General features: G+C 41.7%; 1 protein-coding gene across 1 annotated transcript in view; it reads right to left on the bottom strand.

The window, feature by feature from the left end:
* Window positions 1-17,942, bottom strand: part of LOC122943849 (calcium-activated chloride channel regulator 1-like) — a 33,782-nt gene that overhangs the window by 150 nt on the left and 15,690 nt on the right. The window contains exons 5-14 of the mRNA XM_044301925.1: window positions 16,086-16,263; window positions 15,773-15,997; window positions 14,476-14,700; window positions 11,854-12,034; window positions 8,010-8,116; window positions 7,635-7,856; window positions 6,046-6,316; window positions 1,639-1,806; window positions 519-758; window positions 78-398 (exon numbers count right to left, since the gene is read on the bottom strand). Of these exons, the coding sequence (XP_044157860.1) occupies window positions 78-398; window positions 519-758; window positions 1,639-1,806; window positions 6,046-6,316; window positions 7,635-7,856; window positions 8,010-8,116; window positions 11,854-12,034; window positions 14,476-14,700; window positions 15,773-15,997; window positions 16,086-16,263 (2,138 nt within the window). The remainder of the gene's footprint in view (window positions 1-77; window positions 399-518; window positions 759-1,638; window positions 1,807-6,045; window positions 6,317-7,634; window positions 7,857-8,009; window positions 8,117-11,853; window positions 12,035-14,475; window positions 14,701-15,772; window positions 15,998-16,085; window positions 16,264-17,942) is intronic.

Genomic DNA, 17,942 nt, shown 5'->3' with positions numbered 1-17,942 from the left:
TTTTGTCAATGCTGTAGTCAGTTTGGCTGTAGTGGATTCAGTTGTGGTCAGTTTGGTTGTAGTGGATTCAGTAGTGGTCAGTTTGGTTGTAGTGGATTCAGTAGTGGTCAGTTTGGTTGTAGTGGATTCAGTTGTAGGAGCTGGTGTTGGGGGGATAAGGAGAGCGGCCTGGGCTATGTTTGATACATCTGATCGTTTAGCGACTTTATCAACAGCAACTAAAGCAAAGAAAAGGACAGTGCCATTTTTTATAACAACATTTTGTGGCACAAAAGAGAATGTTTCTCTGGATCCAGCGGGTAAAGGTGTAAGAGTGGCAATGTTGACCAGTGCTGATCCATCAAAGTTGGTTCTGAGTTCATTGGGGTTTGTGCTTATTCTTAGGTCATAGCTTGAAGCTGCAGAAGTGAAACATATAATAAATGATTGGTCTATATCCATCTGTCTATCCTCTCTCTACACCAAACACATATATATCATACATGTTCTACTACAAAATGAATAAACATATTACTCACCATTCCCCTGGTCCAGATCATCACCAGTGGCAGTCCAAGATAACACAATCGTATCATTATCGATCTTTGCCTCTAAATCAGTTATTGTATCAGGTTTATAGAGATCTTGCTGAGGAGGAGGACCACCTGGGGGCACATTAGATACCACAAAAGATCCTCCTGAAGCTGTTCTGCTGAATTCTCCAACATTAAGGTCTTCATCAGCAATTTCAGGGCGTGGAGGGTTCATGACCGCAGTGCCTACGAAGAGATTTCCAGTAAGTATTGTATTATTTTAAATGATAAGGAAGTAAAAGGATCATTGAATTGTTTGGATGAAGACATGTATGTGGATTGTCCCATTTATATTGTTGAGCTAATGACATGTGGACTGAGACAACCATAAGTTAGCTACAACGTAGGGAAAGAGCGCTATGTCCTTATGGCTCCAATCAATTTCTCTAGCCAAAATGTGGCCAACAAAAATCAATGGAACCCTAGTTGTAACAGTTGGTGATAGTCTCATTGACTCAATGTAATCAATAAGAACTTTGGCAAGTATTTATATTACACATCACTTGCTCTCTATAACTGGAGGCACATCTAGTGGTTGCTTGGTGTTCACTGAAAATACTTAAATTGCTGTGAAATTATTCTCTGAGTTGATTTCTATGTTAATAAATTGCCTTCCATGAGTTGACTCACTTCCGCAAATGGCATTTATCATGTACAGAAAGTTAATACAAGGCACTTACTAATGTATTGTGATTGTCCATATTGCCTCCTTTGCTGGCTGGATTCATTTTTCCATCACATTGTACACTGCTTCTTTCCATGGTTACAACCATCCTTCAATCCATAGAAAAAAGTGCCGGCCTCTGTAGTGGCCTGGACCATGGGAGCTCACATAGGCTTGTGCTCTTTCCTGCAGTGTGCAAGCACAGCCACTGCTGATGGACTGCAGGGTGGTCGTAACCATGGAAACGAGCATTGTACAATGTGATGAAAAAATGAATCCAGCCAGCAAAGCAAGCAATATGGACAATTACAACACATTAGTGAATGGCTTATATTAACTTTCTCTACACAATAAATGCTGTTTGCTGACACAGTGATACAACCCCTTTAAATCTCTTCTTACCATTTATTATATATCCTGGAACATAGAGAGCGCGGTTCTTGGGGAGGACCAATCGACTCTTGCCCTTAGCATTGTTTTCCACTTGCACCTTTAAACCATATCTTCCATTTGCTGAGAATTGTGTAAAGTATTTTGAATATATTCCATCATTCTTCATAATATCAGGACCTGAAAACAGCATTTTACACAGATATTTATTTGCATCTGTTTGCATCTTCGTTGTAATGACATATTTGTGTTCCCACTATAACTAATGTAAAAAGGTCTGTTTCCATTTTCCAAATGGCGAAAAAAGAGCACGTTTCGTGTTGACTCTTCCTCCCCTCGGCCCCATAGCAGTCGCATAGTCTGCCTTTATTGCTGGTACGCCAATAAGTATCCAGTGTGTAAAAAAATTATCACATACTGTACTCCATTTACATGATAGCAGAATGTGCAGTAATACAAATGGAAGAATTATCACCTTTGAAAGAATTTATTTCTAGGAACACTTAAAGGGGTTATCTGATACCTAAAATATCCCCCCCAAAGCCCAGACCCCTTGGATGGATTATACTTACCTGCTCCCCGGCACCCGCGTCGCTCCGGGTTCCTGCACGGCTGCTGCTGCATCTCCCCATCGCTTGGATCAAAAGAACCAACCAATAGCAGGTCGCAACAGGGATGATTCCCCTTGAGGCTAGGTTCAGACTTTTCTCATTTGGATGTGTTGTCTCCAGTAATACATGCTAGGTCTGTTTTTTCAGGATGGTGCAGTAACCCCCAATTGCCCCGCAGACTGCCATGTATGTGCTTTCCTCGCTATCGACAACCTGTGAGAGCAGTCATTCATTCCTCCCCTTTACACAAACATCCGTCCTGCACAACCTTCTGTTGTTGTCTCTAACACTGAAGCTGCCTATAGACATGACATAATGGTTGGCTGAATGGTCCCACCAAAACATGCCAGACAAAACTTTTAAAATAACTGACTCACTTTTTCTTGAGAAAATGGCAAATGATTGGTAGAATTTGGCCGATCCCAGACATATATAAGTAGGTTCGGCTCACCAAAGCCAAAATTTCCCAACATGACTGATCACAGTTTCACCAGACATAAGTCGGCCATAAACCATCATTTACACACATTTTTTTAATTATGGCCAGCAACATGGCTCGCCCGCTGGGGTCGCTGTGTCCCTCCACGCAGTCTGCAGCCTGCCTGCTGGCAATGCCTCTGCTCCTCTTCTGGAAGACTTTGCATGCACTCCTCCAGGCCTTAAAGAGCTAGCTGGCTACTAGGGATGAGCGAATCGCCTTCGGATGAAACATCCGAAGTCGATTTGCATAAAACTTTGTTTGAATATTGTACCGAGCGTACCTTGGAACCGAACCAGAGTTTGGTAAATATTTTTTTACAGTAGAAATTAATTCCTCAAGTTATTCTCGCGAGACTTCGCAAAGTAATAACTTTGGCTCATCGGAGCCAATAGATTCTAATACTGCATGGAGCGCTCCCTCTGTACAGTATTCAAACAAAGTTTTATGCGAGTCGACTTATCGAATTATGCGAATTCGCTCATCCCTACTGGCTTACTTATGGTAGTTTAGGCAATCCCCTGTCAGAAGGTGCGTGAGCAATAAGTTATCTAGGGCACTAGTATCCTGCTGTTTCTTTTTATCTGGCCGTATCCTGACTTTCTGTCCTTTTCCTGGATCCTCCTCTGCCTGACCTGACCTCTGTATTGACTCTTTTTTGCACCCCCTGACCTTGGACCAGTTAACAAACTGCACATCCTGACCTCGCCTGTCCCTGACTCATTGGTGCCCTGTACCAGTGTCTCTCACCCCTGTGGGTAAGCTGTCAATCACAGAGAGTAGTAAAAGGTTTGAAACCGCGCTGCTTATGATTCAGTCAAACGCTGCACAAGTGAAAGAATCAGGGTATTCGCCTTCGTCCTCCTCTCTCAAAGGGTTCGATCCTCCTCAGACCACCTCCTCTGTAGGATTAAATGACCGGCATATAGTGAAGTACCCTCTTAGTTGTTGATAAAAAAGGTTTTATTCTACTCACAGACAATGGTAGATAACAGGCATGTCACAGTAATAAAATCAATTCAAACTCCTCCCCGACCCGGGTTTCGCTCTCTGGCTTCCTCGGGCAGGAGTTTGAATTGATTTTATTACTGTGACATGCCTGTTATCTACCATTGTCTGTGAGTAGAATAAAACCTTTTTTATCAACAACTAAGAGGGTACTTCACTATATGCCGGTCATTTAATCCTACAGAGGAGGTGGTCTGAGGAGGATCGAACCCTTTGAGAGAGGAGGACGAAGGCGAATACCCTGATTCTTTCACTTGTGCAGCGTTTGACTGAATCATAAGCAGCGCGGTTTCAAACCTTTTACTACTTGACTCTCGAGTGTGAATTACCCACCACACTACACCGGAACCAGCAGCGCAAGTAACTGTCCGTGTTCTGGGACACAGGACTGACATTTTCTATTTTACTTTAGTCAATCACAGAGAGACTACTCCAAGAGGTAGCAGCCTGTTGGTTCCACTACAGTGAAGTCTATATCCCTATACAGGGGTTAAATGGTGAATACTAGGGACTGCCAGGATACCGCCATTAGGAGTAGCCCAAAGCTAAATCTGTTGTTTGATACAGTGGTTCCAAACCCTCTGCCATAACATTGGTCCACTGTAGTACCAGAGAATCCTCCGGGAGGCCCCGGTTTTGAAACGTGAATGAAGCCCTAATACACAGGCAAAAAAGGTCCAGCAGAAGACAATTTCATTTAGAGCTGACTGTTAAGGTCCATTTATTTTGATTTCAAAAGTATTCCAATAGATCTTATGAATAATATGTTGAAGGTATGCAATATTAATAATATGGGCTAAAAGTGCACAGACACATGTTAGTTGTATAGATAAAGTTGGACCCTCAGAATTGTTTCCTTTGGTAGCCCCAGGAAACTTAAGAGAGTGCTTGGAAGATCTAGGTACTCCCATAATATAGAGCTTGTATGGTCATGGTCTAAAAGATGAACCTAGGACCCAGTAAAATAAATTCTGGGGGTACACTGTATAGTGTGAGAAGGTACAAGGAAACATCATGGATGATAGGTATGTGTCACCGAGGTTCCTGGCCTCGGTGGAGTAAGAGCCAGTTTTCATGTGTCAGCAGCAGTTGCTGTTTGACACCTTGCTATCTAGTATGGCTGTAAATAGCTCATCCGGGACGGCTCTTACTGTGGAGTAGTCAAAGTGCTGGGTGGGTGACTACTCCCCACGTTCCAGGCCAGGTTTTGAGAGGCCTATAAAAAATAGCCAGCAGTATCAGGTGGTGGTGATGATCTCTCTCTGACATTGGAGCTCTGGCAATCTCTGAGGGATCTGAGCCTTGTGCCAGGCTGGAGGCCTGAATCCGGGAGGACTGCTCTGTCCTGTGCTATGCAGACCAGGTGTTGATTAACACCCAGGATAAAAGGTGACTGTTTTTGCTTTTGGAAGTGTCTGGGTGTAAACGAACACCAATAATGCAATTCAGCATGTTATACTGTGTACTTGCAACAAGAGTGAATAAACACTGAAGTTTTTGAGTTATAAACTGGTCTTTGCCTGTATACTGGGTCCGCTAACCTGCCTATCAGAGCGAACCCCCAAAATAGCTATATGAAAATTTTACCTGCTGTCACAGCAGGGGGCAGAAGCAAGATGGTATAAGATGTTTGATTATGGGCACCCCTGCAAAAACTTTGAGAAAGTGGGTTCCTGAGGAAAGAGGACACTGGCTGAGCCGTCTCTGTACCAAGAAGTTGTTTCAGCCAAGCAATGCAAAACTGGGTAGTTTATTAAAGGGGTAGGTTGTTAAAGAGGATACTAGTGAAGCTGCACTTGTGCAGTATTCTCTCCATTCACAGCATAACACTAGCTCGACCATTTTCAGACCTCGCATAACACTGAATAGAGAGTGCGACGAGCATGACAATGTGCTCTGCTTTACCTTGTTCTGGAGATACTAGTGGATCCCAGAGTTGTGACTCACACCTATATGACATTGATGGCTTATCCTAATGATATGCTTATCCTAATGATATGCCATCAATGTCTGAGATGGGCCAACCCCTTTAAATAGTCTACCAAGTTTTTTTTTATGGATATAGGCTAGTTGAAAATGTTTGTGGCTCTCAATATACAGGTAGCTGACCACGTCTTCTATGTACAATTACTTATAATATTATAAAACATTGGTAATAAAAGACAGCATTATAAATATTTCCCTCTGAAGATATAGAACACACATACACAGTTAAGGACAATAGATGTGTCCAACAGACCAGCTTCAGTATTAATGCAGTAATTATAACAGATAACAAAGAGGGGGCCATGATAACAACACTTGGTAAACACATATACTAACCTGCTCCGTTATCCAGAAGTTCTAGGGTCAGTATGGCCCCACTGACAGGTTCAATCATTGCAGTAACCTTTGCTCCGGTCACAGGCATCAGTCCTTGACTTACTGATGCATAGATAACCATAGGGTTGGGAAACTGGTTTGTGTCTTGGTTCATATGAGCATTTACAACAATGGGAGAAACTTTTGCATCTGAAGCTTTAGAATTCACAACTAAACCTAATGTTTCAACTGAACTACGGGAATTGCAGAGACTGTAATTCCAGGGTCCTCTCTAAAACAGAAGGAAAACCCATGTCAACAACAAAATATGAAAGATTGCCACAAAACAAACAATTCACATCAATGGTCATCCAAGTAATATATAAACAACCCAAGCTGTCAGCTTGTTGGCACTGTAGAGGACATGTGCAACATTTTCCAATGAAGACATTTGATGCTTAAATGGTTATAACCTTTCAAACTTTGCCATAATCAATACAAGGTGAATATAAAAAAAACTTTGTCAAAATCTTAGCAGAGAAAAGTGCCTCTTTCTCCCTCCCTGGCGCAGATTGCAACACAAAGGTTATTTGTGCCACAATCTGCGACTTTTCCCTGCTCACAGCCAGGTCTAAAAAAGTGGGGCGTGGAGTGGGGAAGAGGATGGGCCAGGAGGCTCGTCTCATTTATTATTTTCTATGTCTGTTTAAGCCATAAAAAATAGTTTAAATGTAAGCCAGCAAAGAAGCTGTCTTACATTTAGACTGGTGCAGGATACGCAGAAGTTATGTAAAGGCCGGTGCTTCTTAATAACTTCGGCGGATCCACCGCCAGCTATAAGAGTTATTAGGACTGGCGTCTAAAACGCCCAGTTTTTTAGACCTGGTGTGAGTGGGGAAAAGTTGAAGATTAAGGCGCAAAAGACCTTTGCACCGCAATCTGCACCAGAAATACGCCTAATATAGCCGTGTTTCTGTTTAATAAATGACCCCCTTAGTCTTAAAGTACTTAATGTATGCATGTTTTTATTATTTAAAATGCAGATATTTATGGCTAAACATAATTTTTGTTTTATTAAAAATGTTTAACCATTTGTCTTCGGCATGCATGTGTTCTAGTACATTGCAGGCTGCTCAGTCCCATAAAGTGTAAAATCTATAAGCTCTCTAGCGCCTCAGTCTGTAGCCCTTATCTCTCCTCCCCTGAACCACTCATCTGAGCTCAAACCTTTATAACCAAATAAAATAAACTTAAAAAGGATGTCTGGGTTATTTGAAAAAAAAAATGCTCAAAACCACTAAATGTGATAAAATAAAAAAAGGTATAATCACCAGGTACTCTTCTTTGATTTCTAGAGCTGCACCTCTGGTCTCCAAAGCCCGGTGGGGAGGACAGGAGATACAGTGTTGGAAACAGCAATGAAATACCTGGAAAGTATACTTTATTTTTTTTACTTTATCATATATAGTAGTCACATGATGCCGATTCCAACTGCAGGTCCCCAGGCCTCCCTGGGGAGTCTGTCTGAAAGGCCCCTAGAGGTAAAGATTTTTTTTTAAGACAATTGTAGTTGAAATAAAACCTTTAAGTAACAAATGGTAAAGTGTTACCTCTGCTGTTCCTGGGATGGCAAGCCTTGATGATTTAGAAGTGGTGTCATTGACAAACTGTGCCGCTGTATATATATACCCTTTTGGATCTTCCAAATTAATATTCGGTACTGCAGTTTGCCAAGTTACCAGAAAGAAAGTGTCATTCCCCACCGTGCTGTCAATGAAAACGATGCCATTCAGACATTTAGCAGGTTGAAGGCTTGAGGCAGTGCTTTCCAGCTGTCAAAATAAGAAAATTTCATGTAAAAATGTATTTGTTTTTTCTGTTAAAAAGCAAAATTAATCAGTAGCAGTCATTAATCGCGATCAATTGTAACGTCTATATGATAGACTCCATATAATCTATATAATGCAGTAAAAGGGAACATCTACCTGTATAGACTGTTTGGTAATATCTCCATCACTAGCTGAAATTGAACTAAAGGCATCAATTAAACCTTGTGCATCCAATTTATCTGTGGACAAAATCGTTTTTCCACCTGGAAGAAATAAAATTTTTATTTTGAAATATTTCTGTGTGGGCACATTGAAGGAGACTTACTACAGTATTCAAAATGTGGCAGACTCCTTGAGAACTTTGCGGCAAAAAACCAGCTGTGTTCTAGCACATTTATTAACTGTTTTAGACATTTTTTATATTTTTTTATACTATTTATATAATTTTTGCAACTGGTCCTTTCAAGGGGCTAGTTTATTGAAAAGGGTTGTGGTTTAGCAATGAAAGGGTGTGGCTAGATATGCCATCATGCAAAAAAAAAAGTGCCAAAATTGGACATATTTTTTGGGGCAAACTAAAGTAACAAATAGATAGTGTAAAGATGGACTAGGCAGTATTAAGATGTGTCCGATGTATCCTCCAGCATCCGCTGCTTATAAACTAAGCACAGTTTAAGGCCTCATGCACACGACCGTTGTTTCATTCCGTGTCCATTGTTCCGTTTTTCGTGATTTTCTGCGGACCCATTGACTTTCAATGGGTCAGTTGAAAACTCAGCTAATGCACCGGTTGTCATCCGCGTCCGTGATCCGTAGTTCCAGTCCGTCAAAAAAATATAACCTGTCCTATTTTTTTCACGGAAAACGGTTTGCGGACCCATTCAAGTCAATGGGTCCGTGAAAAAACACAGAGGCACACAAGATTGTCATCTCCGTCCACGTCCGTTATTTTCCTATCATTTGCATGGCAAACTTGACTTGGTGATCCTCCAAAAATAAAGGAAGACACACGGAAACAAAAACGGAAACTTATCACGGAACAACGGAACCCCATTTTGCGGAACGGAACACAACAACGGTCGTGTGCATGAGGCCTAAAACTGTTTAAGTTTGCACTGTCTTACCTTTAGACAGTACCTACCCCAATATTTAGTTAAAGTTTTTAACTTTATAAACTCACTATTCGTAAATTAAAGGTGTTTTCCAGGACTATAAGATTGATGACTTATCCTTATACAATAGACCATCAAGATCAGATCTAAAGAGTCTGGCTCCTGGCACCCCCCCCAACAGCTTGAATGGGAGCAGTGGTGCAGAAGCCAAGCACAGCCGCAATGCAGTTAGGGCTTATGCACACTAGCGTGTGTGCCCCGTGCCCATATTTCGGCCTGAAAACAGCAGGTCCGCAATATATGGGCACCAGCAGTGCTCACTTGAATGGGTCCGCAATCGGCAAGATATGGAGCGGAAGCACTAAGGAGTGCTTCCGTGGGATTTCGGTCGGTGCCTCCACACTGCAAAAAAATAGAACATGTTCTATTTTTTTGCGGTGCGGATTAAATCTTGCAGATCGCCGGCCCGTTTGAGTGAATGGGTTTGTATCCACAAACGGCAGCCACACGACCGGTGCCCTGCATTGTAGGCAGTCTGCAGCACGGGCACAGGGCGCACACATTTGTGTGCATGAGTCCTTAGGCTAGGTCTACACGACGACATTTGTCGCGCGACAAAAAGTCGCGCGACAGATAGGACGCGACATTTTGTTGCACTAATGTCGCGCAACAATTTTTATAATGGCAGTCTATGGTGTCGCACTGCAACATGCGACATGTTGCGACTGCGACGCGACAGTCGCAGAAAAATCCATCTTGAATGGATTTTCTGCGACTGTCGCAGTCGCAGCATGTTGCAGTGCGACACCATAGACTGCCATTATAAAAATTGTCGCGCAACATTGTTGCAACAAAATGTCACGCGACAACTGTTGCGTCCTAGCTGTCGCGCGACTTTTTGTCGCGCGACAAATGTCGTCGTGTAGACCTAGCCTTAGTCTTGAAGTGCTACTCCAGGTTTTTTTTTATGCCACAACCTGTTTTGCAACTTTTTGAAGTCAGAATTCTGGAGTACAAGATTTGATACGTTCATTGATTTCTTTTTCTAGGTTTAAGATAGGATAATGAATCACCAAATTTATTGAGAGGTATTCATTCATCTCTTAATAGATTTAGGGTATTTTAATCCAAAAGAATTTTGCTTAAGGCCTCTTTCACACGACCGTATGGCTTTTTCAGTGCTTTGCGGTCTGTTTTTCATGGATCCGTTGTTCCGTTTTTGTTTCTGTTGTGTTTCCGTTTCTGTTCCGTTTTTCTGTATGGCATATACAGTATACAGTAATTACATAGAAAAAATTGGGCTGGACAAAACATTTTCAATAGATGGTTCCGCAAAAATGGAACGGACACGGAAGACATACGGATGCATTTTCGTATCTGTTCCGTTTTTTGGTGGACCCATTGACTTGAATGGAGCCACGGAACGTGATTTGCGGGCAATAATAGTACATGTTCTATCTTTCAACGGAACGGAAATACGGAAACGGAATGCATACGGAGTACATTCAGTTTTTTTTGCGGAATCATTGAAATGAATGGTTCTGTATACAGACCGTATACGGAACGCAAAAAAAGGGCCCGTAAATGGAAAAATAAAATGGTCGCGTGAAAGAGGCCTAAGACTGGTGTATAAAATGCCATTGTAAATAAATCTGCCCGTAAGGTTTTGTGCATGCTCTAGAGCCATTTGCTGGAGGCTGTAAAGAGACAAACGCCATCTCTGTGGCCTTGTACCTGTATATGCTCCATGTGATGCTTTATTAGGCCTCTTGCACACAAACGTTTTCTTTCTCCATATACGTTCTGTTTTTTTGCGTTCCGTATATGGGCCGTAACCATAAACGGAACCATTCCTTTGAAAGGATACGCAAAAAAAAATGAAGGTACTCTGTATGCCATCCGTTTCCGTATTTCCGTTTTTCCTTTCCGTTTAAAGATAAAACATGTCCTATTATTGTCCGCATAAAGGACAAGTATAGTACTGTTCTATCAGGGGCCAGCTGTTCTGTTCCGCAAAATACTAAAAAAGCCATACGGTCGTGTGCAAGAGGCCTTACGCTGTATTCCAGAGATGGTGTGTGACAGCCACCCAAAAGTAGATTTTTTTCTACGGTGGTGCTGCCCAAGATTCAGTTGAAAAGACAGTTAAGTTTAGGAAAGATGGGTTTATTTTTAATGCTGACAATGCATTTCTGTGTGAAAAGCAACTTTCCCTAAGGCGCTTAAGGTTGTTCCTCAGTACACAACCCAGAAGGTTAGTGCAAAATCACTTTTTTCTATTCAATTTACATATTTTTTAAATTCTTTAACCAGTGAAGCATTGTGTCTACTTTTTTATTTTCATTTTTTTATTTTCAAGCAGTGATGGACAGTTTGCATTGTTCGCCCGCGAACATATGCGGGCTGCCATCTTTTTTCACAAGTCCGGCGAGGCACAGGTAAGCCCTTACCTGTGCCGCGAGCCTGTCTGAAAACAAATGCGGTCACCGGGAGCAGGCAGTTCTGAGAACAGCCCGATGAAGGCCCCCGGTGGCTGTTCTTGGAACTGCCTGCTCCCGCTGACCGCACTTGTTTTCAGACCGGCTGGCGGCACAGGCACAGGCACAGGTAAGGGCTTACCTGTGCCTCGCCGGACTTGTGAAAAAAGATGGCAGCCCGCATATGTTCGCAGGCGAGCAATGCGAACTGGCCATCACTATTTGTACAGCCTCTGATGGAGCATTTTTTTCTGACAGATTTATACAAAATCTTCAAGAAAAAAGACATCCATAACTCTTTATGAAGCTGGAGGCATACAGAGTTGCAGAGTCTCTATGGGTTCTGCATATTGGACATATTAGAGGGCTGTTTAGGTGTGCATGAGGCCTAACTTCCACATTTGTGCTCACCTGTAGCTTTTGCAATCTCTTTTAGTTTTGGTTCTTCAGCAGCTCCGAGAAATACAACATGAATTATGGCACCGCTCGCTAAGATTCGTGGGACGCAAAGGTTGGTATCATAATTGTCTTCTCCATCTGATACTAATATGACTTCAGTTCCATCAGATGAGCCAGACAGTCCTTTATTTACCTGTGCGGTAACATGGGAAATAAAGATTATTTTCTGTTTATGAAAGTAGAGCACAGCACTTTCTTAAATTAAGCACAGGCAAATGATCACATTCTGACTTATTTCCACCTGCCACAGCTATGGCAGGTCCAGACTAGAGTGGACAGAAGCTGAAACAATCCCTATGATATTCTGTATAAGGCCAAAAACAAATGTGCTCCACAGGAACACCCACAGAATACTCTTTGTCTTGTTGCTGACTATTGATAAAAGTACAAGTAAAACAACAGAAACTTCACAATTTAATCCAAAATTAAGACAAAATCAGTTTGATAAATCAAGGCATAGAAAAAAAAAAAATTTCATCTTCATTTTACACTTTCAATTTAAGATTCCTTTAGGCCTCTTGCACACGAAATTTTTTTACCCCCGTCTCCATTGCGTTTTTGCTGGTTCCGTTTGCGGTCCGTACGCAGAACCATTTCCTTCAATGGGTCTGCAAAAACAACGGAAGGTTTTCCGTATGCATTCCGTTTCCGTATTTCCATTCCGTTCAAAGATAGAACATGTCCTATTATTGCCCGCAAATCACGTTCAGTGGCTCCATTCAAGTTAATGGGTCAGCAAAAAAAACGGAGTGCATCCGCATGTCTTCCGTATCCGTTCCGTTTTTGCAGAACCATCTATTGAAAGTGTTATGCCCGGCCCAATTTTTTATGTACTTACTGTTTAAACATTATTGTATGCTTCTGTTTCCGTTTGCGATCCGCAAAAAATGGATCAGAAGATCAGAAATGGAAACCAAACGGAAAAACGGAATGGCAAAACCGAACGGAAGCGGAAACACTGCTGAAACAAAAAAACGGAAAAACAGATCCATTTAAAACGGACCGCAAAATACAGAAAAAGTCATACGGTCGTGTGCAAGCCTTAAGCTGATGTTCGGAATTATGGAATCCTACACTTTCTGTAATTTCACCAAAAAAAACTATTCTTTTACATGCTCCTGTTTGAGTGATACCTAATGTATTCCCATATAAAGCTTCAGAATTTTCTTAGAACAGGTTTTTAAAGTGTGTACCAGTTCTTTCATCATTCTGCTTCCTTTCATGTAAAGCCCCATTGTCTGGAGGCATGTTAAATTAGGGCACCTAGTAGATATCCATTAAGACTCAGGCCTTGAGCACACTCCATGATAGGGCACCAGACTAATGTATGGATCTTACTGTACCTCCAATTTTATGTGGAGTCATATGGAAGTTTTTGTGTTACAGTTATAGGCAAACATAATCTAGCTAAATTAAGCGGAAACACCACATAGGAACAAAAAAAAAATATTCCGGACAGACATCTATTCAAAGGGTTCTCCAAGACTTAGGCCTCTTGCACACGAACGATACGGATTAGGTCCGGATGCGTTCAGGAAAACTCGCACCATTTCGCCAGCTTGTTCAGTCAGTTTTGTCTGCGATTCCGTTCAGTGGTTCCGTTTTTTTCGTGCGGGTGAAATGCGCATTGATGCGTTTTTCACGCGCGTGATAAAAAACTGAAGGTTTACAAACATCTCTTAGCAACCATCAGTGAAAAACGCATCGCACCAGCTTTTGCTTCCAGATGCAATGGGTTTTTCATGCAGCCCCATTCACTTCTATGGGGCCAGGGCTGCAGGAAAAATGCTGAATATAGAACATGCTGCGATTTTCACACAACGCACAAGTGATGTGTGAAAAACAACGCTCATGTACACAGACCTGTTAAAATATATAGGTCCGGATTCAGTGTGGGCGCAATGCGTTTGCGCCACGCATTGCACCCGCGTGGAAAACTTGCTCGTGTGAAAGGGGCCTTAAAGGGGTTGTCCCAGCTTGGACTTTCATGGCTGAGATGAGATTAATCCAGAGTAAGCACCAGTCAGGGGGTGGCCAGAGTAGCAGTCATTCTCGGTGCCTTCTTGAATGAAGATTGTAGACAATAGTAGTGCAACTTTCATTTTTACTTAGAGTTTTTTTGGCACCCCCCCCCCATTCCATCCTGCCAGACTTGCAAAGAAGATGACTTACCTGCTTCCCGGAGATGGCTCCCTGCAACTTCTTCTTCAGGCATGGGCTCCTCTGCAGGGCTCCATCGATGTCAACATCAATGTTTGACATTCCTGCAGCCAGACACAGGCCGGGGTAGTGTCCAGCTCCCCTTGTGTCTTGTTACCATTTGCAAGGGATGCCGGACACTCCCTGTGATTGGCTACCTGCCATGTCAAATTGGATGTTGACATTGATGGAGCCCAGCGGAGCATAATAGGCCTTTGGAATAAGGTGCCCGGCAGCAGGTAAGTCATCTTCCCTTTGCAGGCCTGGCAGAATGGGCAAGTTGTTGCCAAAAAAAACAAAAATTTTTGTACTACCCCTTAAGGTAATCACTAAGATATGTCAAAATAATTTTGTCAAAGATGTATTGTACATTACCTGAATTCCTGCCTCAAGCCCAGGACATATGTTTGTTCCTCCACTCGCTGTCGTTGGAAGGAGTCGTTTTAGCTGCTGACGATGTGCGTCACTTTTTATTTGGATTAATGAGGATTTAACCGTGGAAGAACTTGAAAATGTCACCATTCCAACATAAGTATCAATCTCAATAACCTGAATGAGAAAAACTTCTCCAGCCTGGTACAAACGTCCAATACGATTATACTGAAAACAAAGAAAAGCACAAAGACACCTAAATTATATTTTTCATTAGAATTTTACAATCCATACAGGGTTCTGTATTCTGGGAAAGTTAGTTGTTAGTTTAACATGATCAAGACAAATTTTCAGCCTCTGGATGTAAACAATAATGTCCCCATCACTGACAGAAAGCAAAGATTTTGGCAAATCAGTCAGCAGCAAACATTTACATTCTTCAATGTGCACCAACATCTTCCAACATGGCCATAAATGATAATGGTCAGATACTGTCTCTATCAAGAGACGCCAACAGGAATAAGGCTACATGCACACGATCAGGATTGTGTGCAGATTTTCTGCACTGATTTGTGTGCGGAAAATCCGCACTGTAGGCCATGCACATTGTATTCTATAATTTCAAATTCTCATGTACATGATGCTGATTTTCTCTGTTTGGATTTTGAACTGCAGTGCAGATTTTAAAATCCTAGCATGTCAATTTATTTTATTTTTCCTGACCGGGTTTTTCTCTATTCACTTCAATAGGGAGAGGAAAATCCACACCAAATCCACACCAATTGATGTGGATTGTCCGCACAGATTCCCCTGCGAACAGCTGCAGATTTCAGTGCGGATTCTGCGCACATAAATCCTAAATGTCTGCATTTAGCCTAAAAAGGGGTAGGAAAATTTGATGACCAATGCAGCCCCTTTGTTCTATAGATTAATGAAGTTCTCAGCACCAAGAGACCTAGCTTTATTCTGACACGTCTCAATGAATATTGTAGCATCTCTTGATAGACGGTTGGTTTTGCTCTTAGTTTATAAGGAAATCTTCAAGTCTTCAACCAATGGTCTTGTCTCAAGGCTAAAGTAGATAAAGCTCAAAAGTTTATGTAGAAGTGAGGTTACAATAAAAAAAATGTAAGAATTTAAAGCAATATGGCCATGGAGACCCCTACTATACCAGTGGGTCAGTGAGATCCGATTTCACACGGGTTCTTAAAGGAATTTTTTGGTCAGCTGCCATTAAGCAGTCTCTTTATGTTGTACATTGTATAATTGCAAGACATTAGGCGCTCTAGAGGCCACTTACACTAGCCATGCTTCCAGAGACGTCCAGCACTAAAGTCACCACTCGATCTGGAAACTGCAGGAGTGTGATTGTGGGGACAGGAATACTGAGGCCCGGATTTGTATTTGTGGACTTCATATCATCGGAGCTCATGATCACATCCCATATGCTATTGGAATTGCACATTTTATTTTGCATGTTTGGAGCTTCGGTGTTGTGGTTACTTCCATTACAGAACTTAATGATCTAAAAGAGAAATCACAGCGCTCAGATCTTCCAAAAGAAAATGTATTATGCATTGTATGACAGAACGTCGGGCTTTACTTATACTTACACTAGGAAGAGCCTGCATGTACATTAATGATTCTGGGACAGACTGAAACTGCTCAGGCACAAAAAGACAACCTGCTTCGAAGAGTCCGGTTTTGGGGTCGGGGTCACATGGAGAAACCTTACAGGATGTTCCTTGACATTTCTGAATTTTGTTTTCACCTAAAATGGCAGCAGAGCACCTGGAAAATACAATGTTAGACTTAGTATTAATATTTATTATGCCTGATAACCATTGGGATAGTTGGTTGCATTACCAGCCTTACATTATATGATACCCTGATGCCTAAATAACAGCGCTATATAAGTGCTGCCACTCCCATAAAGCAAAAGTACTAAGTAGCAGTTATACACATTTCACCATACAGTGCTCAAACACTAATATTACAATACCTGATAAAGAGTCAGAAGTTGACTTATAGGATGGCCATCCAACAGGTGGCACTAGAGGCCAGGGGACCAGGTTCTGTGGCCCTAGATGAGAGCTTATTTTCACACTACTAACACACAGTGACACATCCATGGATATTTGTTACTTGAAATGTAAAGTATTAAGTATTATTTGTCTACAGAATTATACTAACAGACTCAACCGTGTCCTTTCATTTCATTATGTCGGGTTAGGTGGATACAGTCATACTCCCAGCAATTCCCCCATTGTTTTTTGCACTCTTTATTCTGCTTTATTCTTGTGGTAACAAAATACCAAATAAATGTGATTTGTTTTATGTTTTAGTATTTTTACAAATAAATTCATGTTTTATAGAAAAGAGATATTTCAGTGTGGTCCCAGATCAGATTTTGATTGCTGAAGCCATATAAGATCTTATTTTTGACCGCATGGGTTGTAATTTGTATTGTTACCATTTTGGGATATAGTACATATAATTTATAGATTCATTTTTATAAAATGTTTTTGAGTGGGGATGCAAAAGCTTTAGGGGAAATTTTCTTTATGGATATTATTTTTTCAAGAGGTTTTTTTTTTTAATTGGTTTTCTCACACAAAAAAAAACACTTACCCTCTTTTCTTTGTCTGATTGATTAAGGGTCCAGCCATGGTCCCATGTGAGTGGTAATGAACATGCGTGACCAAACCTCCATTACCTTCTATGGATAATACTAGGCTATATCTCTGACAGTCCCAAAAAAGTAAATGGGTCAGTAGTCACACATGCACACTATCACCCCATTCAAATGGACAAATATTCATGGCAGACCTGGGGGCTTTTGTTAGGCCCCATGGGTATGTTATTGCACTGCATGTGGAAGACCTGTGTCAACCAGCTGGTTTTACTTTGGGATAAGCCACCAGGTTGCTACCTCTTGGAAAAGTCCCAGTACTGTTGTCAGAGACACTGGTGCAAAGCCTTGAAGGATCAGGCTTATGGTGAGGTCCGACAGCAGAGGATCACCTCGGTAAGCGGAAACAGTTGTGGTCAGACAGTGGAGGATCAGGATGCAGAAAACAGGCAAAGGTTGGAACACAGGAAAACAATGAGAACAAACACCTTAGCAGGAACTAGCAAGCAAAGAATAATATTGCTCAGGCAAAGACTGAGAGAAACAGCACAACATTTATAGCAGAAGCTAATTGGCAAATTGGAAACAACCTAGCAGCAGCACACAGAGCTATGGGAGATAGTAACCCATGTAGTACTACACAGGAGATGACGTTCAATAAAGAGACCAAAATGGCTGGGCAGTGGTAAGCTGCCAATGTAACAGGGTGCCAATGGACTAACAGAGAGTAAGCTTTGAACATAGGTGTCCTACTGACAGTAGCATCTGAGGGGCTTAATGGTTGGGGGTTTCTCTGAACTCTGCCATAGCAGCAGGAGTCTGGTTGTCAAACACTACT

This window comes from Bufo gargarizans, chromosome 7 (assembly GCF_014858855.1).
Source record: "Bufo gargarizans isolate SCDJY-AF-19 chromosome 7, ASM1485885v1, whole genome shotgun sequence".
NCBI classification, from domain to species: domain Eukaryota; kingdom Metazoa; phylum Chordata; class Amphibia; order Anura; family Bufonidae; genus Bufo; species Bufo gargarizans.
The sequence above is the reverse complement of the archived record's forward strand: the minus strand, read 5'-3'. Positions and strand labels throughout refer to the sequence as shown.